This window comes from Anolis sagrei, chromosome 3 (assembly GCF_037176765.1).
Source record: "Anolis sagrei isolate rAnoSag1 chromosome 3, rAnoSag1.mat, whole genome shotgun sequence".
In the NCBI taxonomy this organism is placed as follows: Eukaryota; Metazoa; Chordata; class Lepidosauria; order Squamata; family Dactyloidae; genus Anolis; species Anolis sagrei.
Window position 1 is genome coordinate 199,223,587 of NC_090023.1, and position 19,309 is coordinate 199,242,895.

Genomic DNA, 19,309 nt, shown 5'->3' on the forward strand with positions numbered 1-19,309 from the left:
TTATGCCTCTAGTGCAGTGGTCCTCACCCTGTGGGTCCCCAGGTGTTTTGGCCTAAAACTCCCAGAATTCAAATCCAGTTTACCAGGTGTTAGGATTTTTGCAAGTCGAAGGCCAAAACACTCCTGGGACCCACAGGTTGAGAACCACTGCTCTAGTGCAAGATGATATAAAGCCATATATTAGTATATTGTAATAACTAATCAAACTAATTCTGTACCTTAGTAGAGTATAGTACAGAGAGATTGGCAGAGTTTCATGACCCTTTTCTAAATCTGCAAATTGTGACAATAGTGAATTACTGGAGAAATAGGATGAATTAATTTTATATTGAATAGATCATGCCTGACAAAACATGAGATTAAGGTGTTGTTTTCACCATGAAAGCTGACACTGAAAATGTACAACACATTGCTGTCCTAGTAACAATATTTGTTTTCAAAATATTATTTATTCAAACGGTTAAACAATTATTAAATCTGTACAAAATTTCAACTACAAAATGCAAGGTTGCAAAGGAATAAGCTTTTTTTACAAAACAGTTCATTCATGGGAAGAAAACATTGGTTCCAGCATAGGCTAAAATAATGATATAGAGAGCAAGGGTGGGGAACATGTGGTCCTCCAGATGTTGTTGACTGCATCCCCCACTGCTGGTTAGGGCTGAAAGAACATTGTTGTTCAACAGTTTCTGGATCAACATACATTCCTCACCTGTGATAAATGTACACTAAACTATTACACCAACAATAAATTTAGTGAAAACATCATACTGAAACAGATCTTCCTTTAATCCAGGGATTTATTTTAAACAAGTCTTGTCAGTAGAGACATCGTTTGAGAGGGAAAGATAGTGCCGCATTTTGGTAAGTGATTAGGTAGACCTGGAAATAAAGAAATACATTTCAAACAAAGGTTTATATTTCTGGAACATTCCAAAAGAATCTACAACAAGGTGTCCAACAAGTAATTTTCATATACTTGATGATCTTTATACATTACGGAGATGTTTACTCTTTTCTAGCATTTCCAAATTTGTCAAGAGTAAAAAAAAACGTAATTATAACAATTTACAACATGACACATGATTGCTTCCATTGATTACTACAAGAATTTCAGCATCTGGTAGAAGACTGGCATAAGCAACATGTCCAAAAAGCATATTAATGTTTCAGAAATCCATTTAAAGCCAGAAACAAGTCCAAAAAGATGCCTGTCTAAATGCATTGCAATTACGTTACAATTAGTTTGTAAATACACAGATATGCTCTGCCTTGTCTCAGCTCATTACCAACTCAAACAATTTGCCCTTCTGGGATCAATTGTTTGCTAATAAATAATTGTTTGCAACCACAAAATGATATTAAGTACTATTCTTATTAGTTTTGCTCCTACATCCTGTAATAAGATTCTGAACTAACGAATTCCCAAGAGTCTAACCTTAACCTTGCTGTATTTAACAGCCCAGGAAATGATGAACCATCTGCTTCAGAAAATAATGGACAGCCAAGAGGAAATATTGTTTAATTGTAGATTAACCTCCTCAGAAAGCAGAACGAAGCATCTCCATAATTAGCAAACACAACACAAGGACAGAAACAGCTGAAGTCAAAATGATACGGTCAGGTCTTCAATCCACTGATGGCCATTTTCCATGTTACAGTTCTCATTAATGCAAGCTATTTGCAGGAGCACACCATTAAAAATGTAATATTAGAAATGTATCCAAGTTTTTAAAAAAAATACAAAGAATTTTCATGACCAAATGTTTACATGTTTAACTCATACCAGCCCAAAAGGTTCACGTTTTCCAAAAAAGCACAAAGGGAAATGACGGACTAAAAATCTGAAATATAAACTGAAGCTCCAGGAAGGACTAACATCAAATATGTATTATGTTGTTTTGAGTTACGATACTATGAGTTACGATATTATGAGTTACAATACTATTGTAACTTCCTGGCCCAGAAGGAGGCCCAGGCCTGGAAGGAAGCTCAGGTTAGAGTTAGGGTATTTTTGTTGTTTAATTTAAGATTTCAGATTATGTTATAACTTGCAAATATAAGAGAAGTTATTAAAATATATGTATTAGTTTGTAAGAATTTGAAATACTGAAATTCCTTATATAACAGGTCAAAAAGTTCAGAGTACCTGGATAATTAATTTTCCCTCATTGGAAGTCAAATATACAACTCAAAGCCTAAAGTGAATGTGATCTGATTTTATTAGAATACTGCTTGAGAAGATAAAGGGGGTGCCTTGTCTTAAAAGGCAATTGCTACTCTTAAGAGGGTTCCAGAATCACATATCTCCTTTTATTGACATGAAATATGGTGGGAAGATCTGAGGGAATCACAAAAACAAAAGCAGATCAACTTGTTATATGGTTCTACAACACTTTGAGTTAAGAAACAAGGTGATACCACTCAAAAGATGCACACAGTACTGTTTATAACTTGGGTAAAAAAAGTATAATTCAGGGACCACTCTTTGGCAACCCATGAAGCTTCCCAGTGAAGTCCTCTGAACCTTACCCTAATCTAAATTTTGCTGGTAGCATTTTTGGTCTAAAATCACCCCAAAATGCACCCAAAGTTCCACTGAATGCAAGCATCCATGTCAAAAGAAACTCCCTCCCAAACCCTACCCTCTCTGAAATATCTTTCCTGTTACTCCATTTCTCATTGAAGAAGATGAGAACTAGAAGTGAATCATTTCATGTCACTATTTTGGAAAAAAAGGGAAAATAAGTTACTTTCGCACACTGAGATGATTCTGCCCATGGAGGGTTGGGGAATGGAAAACTGACTTCACCTTCTGCCTTAAATTCCTATTCTGTGAGTACGGTATTTCTTAAAGTTAAATTTACAGAAAATAATTATAAAATATTGTCCACATAGATTGAATGCAATCTAAGAGTTACTGGACACATGCTGGCACTGTGGAACATTGCCAATGGATTTCTGACAAATGTGCTAAACCTATCCCTTAGGCAGGAAATGTTTTGAAGGATGTAAGTGATATTGCACTCCTATACATACTTTTCTGGAACTAGGTATTCTGGATTTAATACAGTTGGCTTTATGAACACTAGATTTTTACTACTGAATATAACTTTTGAAAAAGATATTTAAGAAAACTTTCTCCCCTAGAGAATAGAAGCAACTAATAAGCAATCTGTTATAGGCCAGCTTCCATCCTGTACCAAACAAGTCATGGAAAACAAATAAAATAATAATCTGCACGTGAGGATACGACCTTTGAAAGTACCAAGGTAGTGGGATTCAACATTTTTTCCCTAAAAGTACTATTCATAAGGAATTAGCAGAAGCCCAGCTAACAGAAAAGGAATTCTGCAGCTAGGGAAGGAACATGGTCAAGCCCTAAAATTATTTAGTTCATAAACCCTCCGAAGCACATTCGTCATAAGTGTGGTGCTCTGTAATGCTCTGGCACAGTAGGGTTGTGATAGGATCTCCTCTGCCAGGACTTATTGAAGAAATCCCATCACAACCAACTCTAACATGTTGTTCCTCTGCATTCTAATTATTTATTTGTGTTTTTTACTCAATACTTTAAGCAGCCATAGGTAAAGGCTCTTTAGAAATGAGAAATACATATTTTGAAATGTTTATGAACAAACTATTCTGCACGCAAAGGCCCTGAATATCTGTACCATTTTGTCTGATGTGCTACTCAAATGACTACACTTGCAAAATGGATACGAGGAGCATTAACCACTGCTTTCCGTGGTGTCTAAAAAAGGAATACCATTATGCAAACACTGCATGACACAAAAATCACATTTTAATAAGCAGTATTACACCAGGTGTTGAGATTATACATTCTTCCTCCAACAATTGTCTTGCAGAGGAAGTTCAATCTACACAAATTTTACATAAGCTACTTTTACAAGTATGAAAAGAAACACCCAACATACATTCATACATACGGTAAAGAAGGGCAGTTCAGACAAAAGTTTGAATTGGAGACAACATGGATGTATCTCCCTTTCTCTCCTACACAATAAAAGGATTTTCCATTGCAATGTTTTTGTCCTTACCATTTTACTAATATGCACATATATAATGTAATAAAAGACCAGGTTTTTTTTTCTTTAGATACAACTCTACTAACATATTTGCTCCACCTCTCATATGCTACTAGTAAACAGGCTGACAGGGTGGCAGTGGGAACAGCTAATACACAAAGCTTCTAAACACAATGGGCACATAGATTTTCTTGCTACTTCAATACAATGTAGTGGCAAAACTGAATGTATGTGTGACTAAAGGAAAGGATTTACAAGTCGTCTAGCTTTAGCCTCGATTCTTTAGCTCTGGGCAACAAAAAACCATTTTCCCTTTGCCAGGAAATGTAACATAACATTGATAATCAAAGAGCTACACATCGCTTTAAAATTCTTTTCTTGCAATTTAAATGATTCCTATATCCAGGTTAGCCATTGCATATTTTTGCACATAGCTGAGACCTACATGCACAGACTGCCAATAGTTTGAAATCTTAAGGATCCAATATAATTAGACTTGCCCATAGGAGTTATTCAGAATTCTTCAACTTAATTTTAAAGCAATGAGCTAGTAATAGCACTATGGCTTCATATAATAGTGCCTATTCAAGAAGAATGAGAGTTTGACATTCTTCTGCTTCAAAACAAGAAGACAATTTTATCCACCAGTCGTCTATCAACCTACGGATATTGAAAGCTTGGGGGGAACAAGATAAAATCAACTCCAGTCCTACTGTCAAACAGCGCTATCTACCATGAATCAATAATGCTATTCATGAATTAGGAAAATTAATAAATCCTGGAATTAACGATACAAAACCTTAAATACAGGCAAAGCATACTCACTTGGGTTTTGTTTCAGCATCTGTCACTTGGCGAATGTAGATACCATCTTCAGGATGTTCAATGTCATCCATTTCATACATATACGATGACGCTATTGCCAGAGTGGTTCCATCATTGCTAAAGGCTAACGATGCTATACTGGTAGGATAACGGTGGAACTGGCAGAGTCTCTTTTTATTAAATGGATCCCAAATATTGACAAATCCATCAGAACCACCTACAAATAGATTTATAAAGATTAGGATATAACATCACTTTTTCTGTAATTTCTTACCATTAAGTCTGGACAGAGACCACAGTAAAATCCAAAGCATTTTCTTCACAGAACAGACCACATAATGCAGGATAAGAATTTGGATATTTTGTCTAAATTACTACAGAATCTTGCAAACTCAACTTAGCAGAGTTACTAATATGAAAGCCAACTACAAAGAAGAAATAAAGTAGAAACTTCATGTTTCAGACCATAATTAAATTATAAATGTGGGGTTATTTAAAAAGAACTTGTTAAAAGAGAAATGTTCCTTTCACATGAAGTTGAAAAATGGAACTGAAGAATCAGATCAGATGTCAGTTAATGGCAACAATAAGACAATTATTTTTGTATATTACCTGTAGCAAATGTGTTATGGACATTGTGGAAAGAAATGGCATTAACTGGATATATCTGTTCAATATTATTCTCCTTCAGTCTATGGCATTTGAAAGCGTATTTTTTCTTCTGCACTTCCAGACTTGGATCCAAATATTCAACTGCAACACGGCCTTCTATAGAGCTTAGCACATAGCCCTACAGGACATAAAAATTATTGCTAAGGCTAAATCATACTTTTTTTTCCTTAAATATCTGCAATTATACAACATGGATAAATCACACACAACAATTACATATCTCACACATTAACTTACTGAGATGCACAAATGCACTGTAGTCCTGGCGATTCATATAAATTAAATGTCTTTAGAGAAGATTCTAAAATGAATTGTACTTTATTAATTGTACTCTAATATTCCCTCCTTACACAGAAACATGTATTCTAATTCTGAGATTACAACTCATTTATGAAAACAAAGAGTATGCATACAAGGCCTTTTAAAGAGAGAAAAGACATCCAAAATGATTCTTACTGTGAGACATTTTTGCTTGTAAACAATATCAGTAGAAATGTGGGTTCAATTAATAATTCCTCTGCATGAATTCTACATCTTACTATTCTACAACTCACTATTTACTATCAGGAAAAGTGTGTAAAGTTTTTGTTTTCATTTTCCTCCACCTCAGGAAGAGCATAAAATTAGACATTACATTGTACCTCAGGGAAGGGAATGATGAAACAAAGACTCTCTTATTCGGATCTTAATTCTCTTTGCACCTTTGATAAGTTCAGGAAGAGAGCCATGCCAGGCCCAGAAAGGACTCCCAAGGAAACAATTTTATGTAAGAACTATAATAGCATTTCACAAAACATGAGTTTTCCTGGAACCTAGCATCTATGCTAATCTAGTGTTCCTGCATAATTCAAAACTCTCTGTAAGTTTCATAATTAACACAATAATAAAGTTACTATAAATTTTCAACCATATTAGCAGCTCAAAATATCGTGAAAACACATAATATATAGGTTTATTCTGTCAACAACAAAAAACCCAAAATAAACTTCTGATCAAGTAAGACTAAATCTCAAGATAAATACAACAGAGATCATTTTCCCCTCAAATGGCATTAAAATGAAATTCTGCAGCACAATTTGGATACCTGTTTGTTAGGAAATGCTCTGATACATCGGGTCTGGTATTTTAAGCTTGATTCTCTTCTCTGTTGAACATAACCCATATTCCTTAAGTCCCACACCAGAACTCTCCGACCAGCTGTTCCCACTATCAGTCTGTCACCAGACACAGACAACGTATACACCTTGGGAAAAATACAGAGAACAATTAATCAAAAGTGTACTTGCATCCACTTCTGGTTAGTTTGGGGGGAGGGGGGCAATAATCTATACGATTCCTAGGGGATTCTTAGGAAGGAAATCCCCCCCCCCCTCAAAGCAGCCCACCCCTGCATGATCACATCACAAGGGAAATGCAGAAAACTGTTTGATTTAATTCTCCATAAAATACAAAAAAAGGCTGCCATTAGGCTTATGGCCGTTAACTGTTTGGCATCACATTTATAATTGTGGCTCCATGACTGCAAATGCCCTCAAACCCATCTTAAAATTAAGGCAGCCATGCTGAGAGACACCATTCTGCAAAACTAGTGAGTAGGACCCTGAAGAATTATGGCTCCAGCCCCCTCCAACTGGCAAGTGATGGCGCGAAAAAGAGTGCACTAACGTTTGTCACATCATTGCTCAGTGCTGGAAAGGAGCTGGAGCTTTGTCCTTCAGTACACCTGCTTGAATTGTAAGTTTGGCTTTGGATCACACAATGGAGCATAGCCACATCATAGCTACATGTCCAGTGCAGAATCTTAACCTAAATTTCATAAAGCACTCTACATGAGACAAACTAAGAAATTAATCATTATCAGACAATAAACTTTCATAGTAGTAATTATCTCTTAAAACCTGGTTATTTCTCTCAAATTATGCCACCTTTTACAAAAGGTTCAACTTCTAATAATTCTATACCATTACAAATGACTCATAGTTAAGAATGTGAGTGAGACAACAGGAAGTGAGAGAAATCTGCCCCTAAGAAGGAAAATCCACTCTTGAAAGTGTTACCATGGGGAAATAGCATCTCCGCTAAAGCTCTATCTCCAATCCTTGTTTCCACAACAAGCCGAATTTTTCTAAATCCAATCATCACAGGGACAGACAGTGCAGTGAAATCTTCTGAACCAGGGCACAGACAACAACAACAACAACAACAACAAAAAAAACACTACAGGGGTGTTAACCCTTCCCTATGCCATTCAAAGCCAAGTTTGGATAGCATAGTTATTTTTTATTATTATTATTATTATTATTATTATTATTATTATTTCTACCTACAGCACCTATCTTTTTCGTCACTTGGAGACTGCCAATACAAAATAGAGCAGAAATTAGAACTGAGAACAAATCGGAAACGGAGACTCTACATCTTTTCCTGCTCCTAACCAAACATGGGTTGCTTCTGTATCAGAATTAGGCCAATAGCAAAGATAACAAAAATTAAATTGGTTCTGATTTTTGAGCTTACTGATACTTGTTAAACTGGGGTGGAAACACTTATGCCTGTAATTTCACATTCATGAAATCTTTTCCTGATTAATGCACTGACTGGTTCAGTTAATAATCGGAAAGATATGAATCTTTAATTGATCAAAATGTATTTCACAATCAAGTTATTCTGACAGCAAAAACTCATGACTGCTGAGAAGTTCCATTCTATCCAGAAAATTTAAACTTAGCACATAGGTGTATAATTGCAACCTAAACTTAAGTACAAACCTTTTCAGGCTGAGAAAATGTTCCTGCATTACAAGGTGTTCTGGGATCCCATAATTTGACTGTTTGGTCCCAACTTCCTGTCACCATTACATTCACCTCTGGACAATATTCCACACACCTGATAGCAGCATCATGGGTGCCGACAAGATTTTCTGTTAAAATGAAAAGGGGATTAATACACATAGCTATGCTAGTCTTATTGGTAATCAAATTTAATGAAAAGAACAGCAATATCCGTACAGCAGTAACAGGGCCTGTGTGTCACTCACTAATGTATGTGCACGCTGGGGCATCTTTCAAAGGACGCTTGATCCTCTAATCTTTGCAATAGATATACGCTTCTAAAGTGTTAAATGTAGACTAATAGATATCAACTCAGTATTTCAAAGAAGCTTAAGGAGAGAGTTGGTACCCATGCAGAGACTTTCAAGCAAACAAAAGAGATTTGTGCACCTAACTCTGCTGGACTCCTCTGAAAATGCTAGCCATGAATGACATCCTATAAAGATCTAATAATTGGCGAATGTGGCATGACCATATTAGTTCATGTCTTTTCCTCTTATGAGTAATCAGCCACTTTCAACAAAAGACTGTCAATAAAACATCCATTCCACATCATCATTCATTTTATCTATGTACCATGTAGTATTAAACTGTTTTAGAAGCTTTTAAAGTGACATTGAATACTTATCCCATAATACCTTACTTTCTTTCTTCAACTTCGGAAACAAATTACTAGACTTTTAATCCTCTACTGGTTATTTTAAATAGCTTTTTCCTCCACAGTAATAGCCCAATTCTCCAATATCTTTAAAGAAACCCATAGTCTGAAAAATTCTTAAACCCTTGACAATATCACAGCCATCAAACCTCATCCTATAAGGAAATCTAAGCAGCTCTTCTGGCAAGCTACTAGATTGCTAATACCCAAACCTTGAAAATGGACAAGGAGTACATATGCAACTAGAACAGGGCCTTTAGAAAAGGTGATAAATGCTTATATGGAGGAGAGCTGTAACCTGTAGCTTCTAAATCAGCCTCAAGAACTGCATCACACAGAACACACCAGTCATTATATAACTTATTTATCTACTATTTCCCAGTACCAGCTACAACATACAATTTTGATCTTTGAAGCAAATCTGTGGATGAGGAAAAGATAGCATGCTAGCACACTTTTATATTATCCATTTAAGAAACAGATTTCTCTCACACAACCACCAAGAACTTTTTAAAATCTGAATATTTTGCAAACTTTTATAGGGAAAAAAATGTTTGGCTATGTGTCTTATTTCCTCTTAAGTTCCACATTAAATCTTTTTGAACTCAAAGAACCCTGAAAAGCAATTTAAAAGATTGGGATTAATGCTAAAGAATATTCCAGATACTAGGGGACATACTGAGATGGTATGAATTTAGTGCTCCTGATAGTTTGAAAGCAGAATTACGCCCACCTTCCTGAATAAAGTCAAGATTATAAAACCCTAGGAATCTAAATTGCCTACAAATACATTTCTAGAAAAAGAAGCATAAATGACGCTGTCACAAGTAAACAAACAGTTGTATGCTACACATCACACAAACAATATTGATAACGTTCACCCTCTCCTGTTAAATAAAAGGATTGTTTATAAATAACAATTCATTGCGTGTGCTTTTATAAATTTAGATAGAAAGAAAGCCAGATTCTTATTACCAAGTACTAACCTTTTCCTCTTTAGCAAACTAAAAATGTGTACTGACTAAAAAACCATTAAATGCACAAAATAAAACAAAGAGGAGCACATCATGGCAATAAATGGAACCACAAAGATTGCTCAGACAAAACCATATGGCATAGTAAATATCAACCTCTGCAACTGTAGGAAAAAGAAAACATTTATTTGTTTTTACTTTAATATTATGTCTACCAATATCTGAAGAAATGTAGCCAACCATATCTTTCTATTTTCTGCTCAATATTTTTCTGCTTCCTGTTCCAGCACAATCTTATACAGACTTATTCTATTAATAGGGCTTACTCCCAGGATGTGGGTGTAGGCTTGCAGCCTTGTTATTGAAGAACAGTGTGTTTTATCCTATTTCAACAGACTTTATTACATCTCAAAATTAGTTTACCTTGATCAGTGTTCAAATCATGCATTTTTAACTGTCGATCTAAACCTCCACTCCAGGCATGTGTTGGATCCTTCAAAGGAAGAAAATGTTTATTTCATGTATCTGTTACTGAACTAACAATATTTAATTAAAATATGCTTTTAAAAATATTTCTTCTGCAATGTTCTTTCAATAATTTGTTAGAAGTCTGGCGAACTCCATTTGCTCTATTGGTCTTCCTGAAGACAAAACTCACTGGGAAGAAAGAACGGATTTTGTAGCTAAATGAAACGGCACACAGTTTCCTTTTCTAGGTAACCAGTGGTCTACTAACGTGTCTATAAATTTTATTTATCACTAGCACACGTCTTTCCCAGTATGTAAAAGAAAAAAATGGGGAAGAGGGTTGGCATTGCTCACCTACTGGTTATCAGAAACTTTCTCCCCATTTCCCTTTAAACCCAAAAACAAGCAACACATATGACAGCACTGGGGCTGAACATCTCTTGGAATACTCAAAAGTTATCTACAGAATAAATTATTCCCCCCACTGCGCATGTTGCTTGAGCTACTTCACTAAAGTGAGGACTTTTTCTAAATACTAGGCCACAGTATGACAAAAGATCCAAAAATAAAATTGTCTAGTGTGTTTTCAATGCCTGAAAAATAATTAATCTAGATGAGATCCTGAGGCACAGAAATAATATAGAGGCTACATGGTTACATATGAAGTTAATATAATAATCAAAAAACAATGTCCCTGATTTCCCATATTTCTTTATAGATTTTCACTCACAGTTGTTTTTAGGAAGGACTGCCAATTAAGTTCTTAAATTCTGACAAGCCACCTGTCTTACTAACCCCTAGATTTTAACTAAACATTTAATTATTATTTTAATTGACTTTTTTGGCTGGTAGGTCCCTAAAGGGAGGAATACAGTAAAAAGTATAAAAACAGAAATGATAGACATATTTTTAAAGAAGCAAGCCACACAGATTTAAAAGGCAGCGCTCTGTCAAAATAATAGTTTTTGACTGGCTGTCAACAATATATTAAGGATGGTATACGCCTCACTTTTTTTGGGAGGCAGCATCACAGTTGAGGTGCTGTCACAAAAAAAGCCCAGACACTAATCAAAATTGTTGTTGTGTACCTTCAAGTCATTTCAAACCCAAGATGAACCTAGAATGGTTTATCTTTGCCTTCCTCAAAGGCTGAGGCTTCCTAAACTCATCCAGTAGATTACCATGGCTGAGAGTGGTTCAAATTACGTTCAAATTACTGCACCACACTGGCAAATACAACTAGAAATAGACCCATTAAATGAGTTGATGAACACTCAAATCAACAGAAATGTAAATCGCATTAATTCAATGGAACCACATTAGCTGGAACTAACAACTGGATTTAGATTCCTTATCTTATGTAGCCGCTAACCTAGTCTGTTAGAATGGTTGGAAAAACAGTAAGAACTCTATGAAATTCTTAGACTCTAACAAGAGACAGAATTCCAGCTATTCTAAGCTGCTGATACTTTGGACTTTGTGCAACAGGAACCCTATTTGCTGTGCATTTTCAAGTTGTTTCTGATTTTTGGCAACCTGAAGGCAAAACTTTCAGAAAGTCTCAAATTCTAGGCAGTGACATTAAGAAAGAGACAAACTTTCAGGTAACTTGTATGTTTAAGATAGATGTCTCAGATATCCCCCCCCCCCCCAAGTTGTTAAGAGCTTCGAAGGCCAAAATCAGTATCTTCAACTCAGAAACAAACCGGAAAACAGTTCACTTAGTTCAGGCGCAGTGATACATACTTTAGCTACTGCATTTTACACTAGTTATAATTTCTTAACTCTCCCATTGGGCAGATGCATAGAACATAGTACACTAATCTAACAGAGAGACATAGATCTCTGAGGACAAATTTGCCTTTCCCCACCAAGGGGGCACAGATGAAATCATATAAGCCTTCAATAGCAACAACAGATCCAAGACTATACCTAAACTGCATACCTGTTGATTTACATACAGTATAAATGCATCCATACAAAGCCATACCCCTGGTTCTCCATTGGCTTTTTTGATGACCAGTAGAAGTCACTTTGGGTCTCATATCGGGAGAAAGATTGGATATAAAATAAATAGTTCTTCTGCCTTGCCTGAATTAACCTTAATTGTTATCTCTCACATGGAATCCCTCACTATATCCAGACAGTGATTTAAGATTTCCACCACTTCCAATTTACTGATAAAACCAAACTCCCAAATTCTAAATCTCTTCCCTCATAAGAAATTGAGCAAATGTTTAAAAATATAAGATGCAACGCTGATTTTGGAGGAACCCTATAAATGAGAACTTACGAGACCAAAGAGTCTCCCAGGAAGTTTTAGCCAGACAGAACCAGAGCAAAACAGTGCATCCAAGTCCCATATGAAAGAAACTGGTAAATTCCAATTAAAGACAAAGGTCTCATAAGAATTTTCTTTTAGTAGAACAGGTACACTACCCTCTTTTTAAAAATTGTTTACAACAACTACAACTGCATTAGCCAGCTCCTCTGGCAACTCTTATCAGCCAACCTCTACAAGTAGTTGGCTTTACTTCTTCAAGAAATCTGTGGATATAATCTAGTTGAACAAACAGAATCTTATAAATCTAAACTAAACCAATCATTCTCTCAGTTCCTTAAGAAAATGTAAAATTAATGCACATCAGAACAGATACAACCAAACAAATCTGTTGTTTTTGCTTATTACCAAAAATCTGAACTAAATGTTCTTAAAAGGAAACTAAAGTAGCAATAGCATTTATTTATTTATTTATTTATTTACTTACTTCGCTTATATACCGCAATTCTCAGCCCAAGGGCGACTCATTGCGGTGTACAACATAGAAAAACAGGTGCAAAATACAAAACATAGTGTAAACTAATCCACAATTCATTATTATCAAAAAAAATCTCATCAAAACATCATTATTTCCCTTTCTCATACTAAATAAAACAAAACACTACTTTCACAACAAATTCAAGACGCATCTGTATGCTCCAATAATTCAACAAAGGTAAGGATCCAGAAAGACTCATAATCAACTAGGAGTTGAGGTCATCTTAAGCAACAACCCCCTGCTAGAATAAATCCAAATTGTTTCATGGAATCCAGCCTAAAGCTTTATCTAACAGGTGAATCAACTGTATTTTCTATTTCCACTTCATACTTATAGGAGTCAAAGCCACCAAATGGTAAAAAAAAAAACTTACATAGAAGGCACAGTCAAGTACAGCTCCTGTATGTTGATACTTGAGCCTCATGCTGTTGGCAGGAACATCAAACAATCGAACAGAAGTGTCCCAAGATGAAACAAGCAAAAATTGAGATGTGTTCGGACTGAATTTCACTGATGAGATTCCATCTTCCGGTGGTTGGTTCAACTTAAATTCATTTGACCCAGTCATCTAAATAAGGGTTGTACAAAAGTTAATTCTAGATTTGGAAAGTATTGTCTGAACAGATATTTCTAAATAGGCAAATTTATAAAAGACTAAATTACATCAATATTTTTATCACAAAAGTTCTTTGGATTTTTTTCTAATAAACTTCAACTCCCAGAAATCCCAGCGCGTTTACCAACTGTTAGGAATTGTGGGAGCTGAAATTCAAAACATCTGGAGGAGCAGTTTGAGAAACTCTGTTAGAGGACCCTTCCACACAGCCATATAAACCCTGAGTACCAAGGCAGATAATCCACAATATCTGCTTTGAATTGGACTATCTGAGTCCACACCACCATATAATCCAGTTCAAAGTGGATTTTATACAGCTGAGTTATACAAAGTGTCTTAAATTATACAGGGTGAGGCAGCATAACTTCCTTTTTTTAAATGTGCACCATTCAGTCGGTTGAAGACGTAGCGGAGCGCTAGTGGTCTCGTTCGAGAGGCGGGAGTATAAAGTTTTGTCCTGACACAGTTCAGTCGCCATCATGCGTTGGAACAGTAAGGAGCGTACTGTTGCCGTTGAGGCCTACTTTTTGAGCGGATTTGGAGTAGCTGGCCCGTTCTCCAGATTTGGCCCATTGTGATTTTTTTCTATGGGATTTTTTGAAATCTCATGTTTATGTGAACCGTCCAAGGACCCTACAAGATTTGAAGACCAACATCCAGGAAGAAATTGCCAACATAAGGCCTGCTATGCTGGCAAGCGTCATGACAAACGCCAGAAATCGGTTTACTCAGTGTATGGAGAATGGAGAATGGGGGACGTCACCTATCTAATTTGATCTTCAAAACTACGTAAAACAAAACTTTAGATATGTGCTTACATTATAAAAAAAATCTGATTCAGAATTTTATTAAGTTTTGAAAAAGGAAGTTATGCTGCCTCACCCTGTATGTGGCTTATTATGTAATATGTGACTTTTTGTTGATGTTTGAATTCTGCAACAACAGCCTTGGGACTCAAAGGCATCTTACTATTAAAAGTAAAGAAGTATCCATGGGAGATACATTCTTGAACTTTGGGTGTATACATAAAACTGCAGATAATAGCAAACTGTACTGAAATAAAGGACTTTGGGTTTGAGAATACCACATAATCTGGATGATCTAGAAAATGCTGAGAAGTGACATATTTTGTCAGATGTGGAGAAATGACATTAATCTATAGATATGGAGCTCACACTGCACAACAGACTCCATTGGTGGAGCTCACAGAACTTTGTTGTTGCTTTGGATATATATATAGAGGGGAGCGAGCGCTTTGGATAACATATACATCCTATACACGTAGTTCCTGAAGACAATTTTATATATGATCTTTTAAATACTTTTGTGCATGAAACAAAGTTTAGGATCTTTGAACCATCAGAAAGTGAAGGTGTCATGATCTGTAAAATGAACGCAGCCTGACACCACTTTAATTGGTTTCAACTGGTGAGTACTGTTGATGTTGTCAAGCTTCTGGGGCGAGCAGGGAAGGCTTCTTGATCCCTGTCCATCTTGGCTGGTTGTCCAGGGAAAAGATGCAGTCCGAACTCAAATACAAAAAATTATTAATGCATCTCTCAGAGAGGGAAACTTCCCATCCCGTTTAAAAGAAGCAGTAGTTACACAACTACTGGAAAAGCCCTCCCTAGATCCCCTGGACCCTATCAATTACAGACCAGTGTCCAACCTTCCTTTTTTGGGCAAGGTGATTGAGAAGGCAGTTGCCCTCCAACTCCAGACAGTCTTGGATGACACACACTTTCTTGACCTATTTCAAACCAGGATACGGAGTTGAGACTGCTATGGTCACTTTAGTGGATGATCTCCATCTCAACACTCACATGGGGAGTATGTCCTTGTTGGTGATTCTAGACCTCTCAGTAAGCTTTGATATTATCGACCATGGTATCATTCTGGAATGCCTGGAGGAGCTGGGAATCGGAGGAAATGTGCTGCAGTTTTTCCGGTCCTACCTCTCAAGCAGGTTCCAGATGGTGGTGCTTGGGAATAGCTGCTCCTCCAAAAAGAAGTTATGTGGTGTCCCACAAGGTGCCATTCCATCCCCAATGCTCTTTAATATTCACATGAGGCCATGGGGTGAGATCATCCATAGACATGGGGCGGGATGTTATCAGTATGCTGATGACACCCAAATATATTTCTCCATGCCTTCAAAAACAGATTCAGCTAAGGATAGTGTGTCCCCTCTGAATGAATGCCTGGAGGAAATAATGGGCTGGATGAGGACAAACAAATTGAAATTGAATCCAGACAAAACTGAGGTGTTTGCCATCAAGGGTTCTAATCTGGGGGGGGGGGGGGGGGAGGTGTGTCAACCAGTTCTGGATGGGGTTACACTCCCTCTGAAAGACTGTGTTCTCAGCTTGGGAGTGCTCCTGGATCTGTCTCTCCAAATGTCAGCCCAGGTAGATGCAACAGCCAGGAGTGCTTACTGTCAACTTCAGCCCCATTGAGATTAAAACTGCCCCTTCCCTGTTATATTTCAAGAACCGGTTGAAGACCTACCTGTTCAAGCAAGCTTTTGATGAATGAATTCAATTGCTAATGATAACACAGGTTGATTTGCACTGAGCTTAGCAAAATATAGTATTTAATTGATGAGTTTCCAAAATAGTTTAATTGGTTTTGAATGTTTTTAATGCTTAATATTTATTTGTATCTCATTTCTGGGTGTTATTAGGCTTTGCATGATTTTGGTCTTGTATTTTATGTTAAATATGCTTTCATCTGTATTGTATTATGTTGTGAGCTGCTTTGGGTTCTGTTAGGGCAGTAGTTCTCAACCTGTGATTCCCCTGATGTTTTGGCTTTCAACTCCCAGAAATCCTAACAGCTGATAAACTGGCTGGGATTTCTGGTAGTTGTAGGCCAAAACATCTGGGGACCCACAGATTGAGAACCACTGCTTAGGGAGAAAAGCAGGCTATAAATTATTATTATTATTATTATTATTATTATTATCTACCCCTTCAAGGAGTCCACAGCATTGAACCATGGCAGTTAAAGTCATATCTGACTGAGTTAACTGTACAGTGAGTAGATGCACCCAAAATGGGAAGCAAAGTAGGGGGAGAGGGAAGGAAGAGAGAGAATGGGTGTGGCCTGGAAAGGACCAGTATAAATAGCAATCCAAGCTGCCCTTAAGGGCCTTTCCACATAGCCATATAACCCAGAATATCAAGGCAGAAGAACACACATTATTTCGTTTGAAGTGAGGGCCCTTCCATATAGCCCTATATCCCAGGATATCAATGCAGAAAATCCCACGTTATCTATGTGTGGACTCCGATAACCCAGTTCAAAGCTGATATTGTTGGATTTTCTACCTTGATAATCTGGGATATAGGGCTGTGTGAAAGGGCCCCCATTTATGTAGCAGTATGGACTCAGATAACTCAGTTCAAATCAGATATTGTGGGATTTTCTGCCTTGATATTCTGGGATAGAGGGCTGTGTGGAAGGGCCCCAGTTATATAGTAGTGTGGACTCAGACAACCCAGTTCAAATCAGACATTGGGAGATTTTCTGCCTTGATATTCTGGGACAGAAGGCTGTGTGGAAGGGCCCCCATTTATGTAGCAGTATGGACTCAGATAACCCAATTCAAATTAGATATTGTGGGATTTTCTGCCTTGATATTCTGGGACAGAGGGCTGTGTGGAAGGGCCCCCAGTTATATAGTAGTGTGGACTCAGATAACACAGTTCAAATCAGATATCGAGGGATCTTCTGTCTTGATATTCTGGGACAGAGGGCTGTGTGGAAGGGCCTCCATTTATGTGGCAGTATGGACTCAGATAACCCAATTCCAATCAGATACTGTGGGATTTTCTGCCTTGATATATATGGCTGTGTGTCAGGGCCCTAAGAAACAAGGCTGAGAAGGCACCTCGTGCTTGCCTTCACAGGCCTGGAAAAGCCCGGAGCCGCAAAGCAAAGCTTTCCCACTTCCCTCACAAAAGGAAATAACATCAAAAGGTGGGGAAATAGAGGGGTTCTTAAGAACCATTACCTTGTCCTCCAGGGTTTCAAAATTACAGGCCTTCCTCACTCGTTCGCTCGCCTCGCCACGGCCTTCTTCCTCGACCAACGGAGCGCGCGCAACCAACTCCCACCAGCCTCGGAACGCCGCGAGAGGGGATTGGTTGGTTTGAAATGACTCGCGCACGCGCGGACCGGCACGCTCCACCACCGTCACCCAAAGTACACTACATCGCCCAGCATGCAACGGGACTCCGTATTTCTCCTCTACTGAGCTTGAAACAGGCTTTTGGACTTCAACTCCCAGAAACCTCAGCCGCCTTGGCCAGTGACTGGGAATTCTGGGAGTTGAAGTCCAAAAACATGAGACTGGGAAACACTGGAGTCCCTTCCACACAGCTGAATAAAATCCCACATTATCTGCTTTGAACTGGAATATATGTCAGTGTGGAGTCAGATAACCCAGTTGAAAGCAGATATTATGGGATTTTCTGTCTTGATATTCTGGGATATAGGGCTGTTTGGAAGGGCACTCAGGCCCCTTCCACACAGCTGAATAAAATCCCACATTATCTGCTTTGACCTGGAATGTATGGCAATGTGGACTCAGCCCTATATCTCAAATCCAATATCACAGGAGAGGAAATAAGTCACTTCATTTTCCTTAAGACCCTTGCAAATAGTCATCTAAGGACCCTTCCACACAGCCCTATATCCCAGAAATATCAAGGAGAAAATCCCACAATACCTACTTTGAACTGGTTTATCTGAGTCCACACTGCCATATATTCCAGTTCAAAGCAGAAATTTGTAAGATTGTGTTTAGATGTGTGGAAGGGACCTTAATCTCAATTTTTTAAAGAAATTCTATGTGTATTGTTATGAACTTTATTCTATCAAGCATAATATCAATAATATAAAAAATATTTACAGATTGTTATCATTAATATACTGCATAAGGCTGGATTTACACTACCATATGATCCAGATTATCAAATCATATAATCTGGATTTTATATGGTAGTGTAGAGCCAGCCCTAGATGGATGCAGTTGTTTCTGGAGAGCCTTCTACACTGTCCTATATCCCAGGATATGATCCCAGATTATCTGCTTTAAACTGGATTATATGAGTCTATACTGCCAGATAATCTGGGATAAGAAGATGTTTTAATGAATGTTTTACTTATTGTTTTAATTGTTATTATATTGCTTTGTTATATGTAATGGCATCGCTGCCAAATGTAAGCTGTCCTGAGTCCTCCTTCGGGAGTTGAGAATGAATGTGATAGAAATACCAGAAAGAAATAAAATAAGATGATCTGGGATCAGATTCTGGGATATAGGGGCAATGTGGAAGGGGGCTGGATATCACTGACCCCTTTTTACACTGACCTTATACTGGAAATAGCAAC

General features: G+C 37.4%; 1 protein-coding gene across 2 annotated transcripts; it reads right to left on the bottom strand.

Moving 5' to 3' along the window:
• Window positions 1–429: 429 nt before the first annotated feature.
• On the bottom strand, window positions 430–18,055 carry BUB3 (BUB3 mitotic checkpoint protein). Of its 2 annotated transcripts, XM_060768578.2 has the most exons (8): window positions 17,928–18,054; window positions 13,670–13,864; window positions 10,433–10,502; window positions 8,315–8,466; window positions 6,631–6,789; window positions 5,487–5,664; window positions 4,875–5,091; window positions 430–882 (listed from the first exon to the last, which is right to left on the bottom strand). In XM_060768578.2, exons 2-8 carry the CDS (start codon window positions 13,862–13,864, stop codon window positions 873–875), a joined length of 981 nt encoding a protein of 326 aa, XP_060624561.1. In that variant the 5' UTR covers window positions 17,928–18,054; the 3' UTR covers window positions 430–872. The 2 variants fall into 2 exon arrangements, with proteins under 2 accessions (XP_060624561.1, XP_060624562.1); XM_060768579.2 differs by lacking the exon at window positions 430–882 and having other exon boundaries at window positions 4,871–5,091; window positions 17,928–18,055.
• Window positions 18,056–19,309: the final 1,254 nt, after the last annotated feature.

Bases quoted from the DNA above. Each gene is read 5' to 3' on its own strand.
- BUB3 (XM_060768578.2), bottom strand. From the start codon at position 13,864: ATGACTGGGTCAAATGAATTTAAGTTGAACCAACCACCGGAAGATGGA. The intron at 10,503-13,669 runs GTAAGTTTTTTT...CTTCCTTTGAAG, and splicing joins TACTTGACTGTGCCTTCTAT to GATCCAACACATGCCTGGAG. The intron at 6,790-8,314 runs GTTTGTACTTAA...ATTTTTCCCAAG, and splicing joins CATTTTCTCAGCCTGAAAAG to GTGTATACGTTGTCTGTGTC.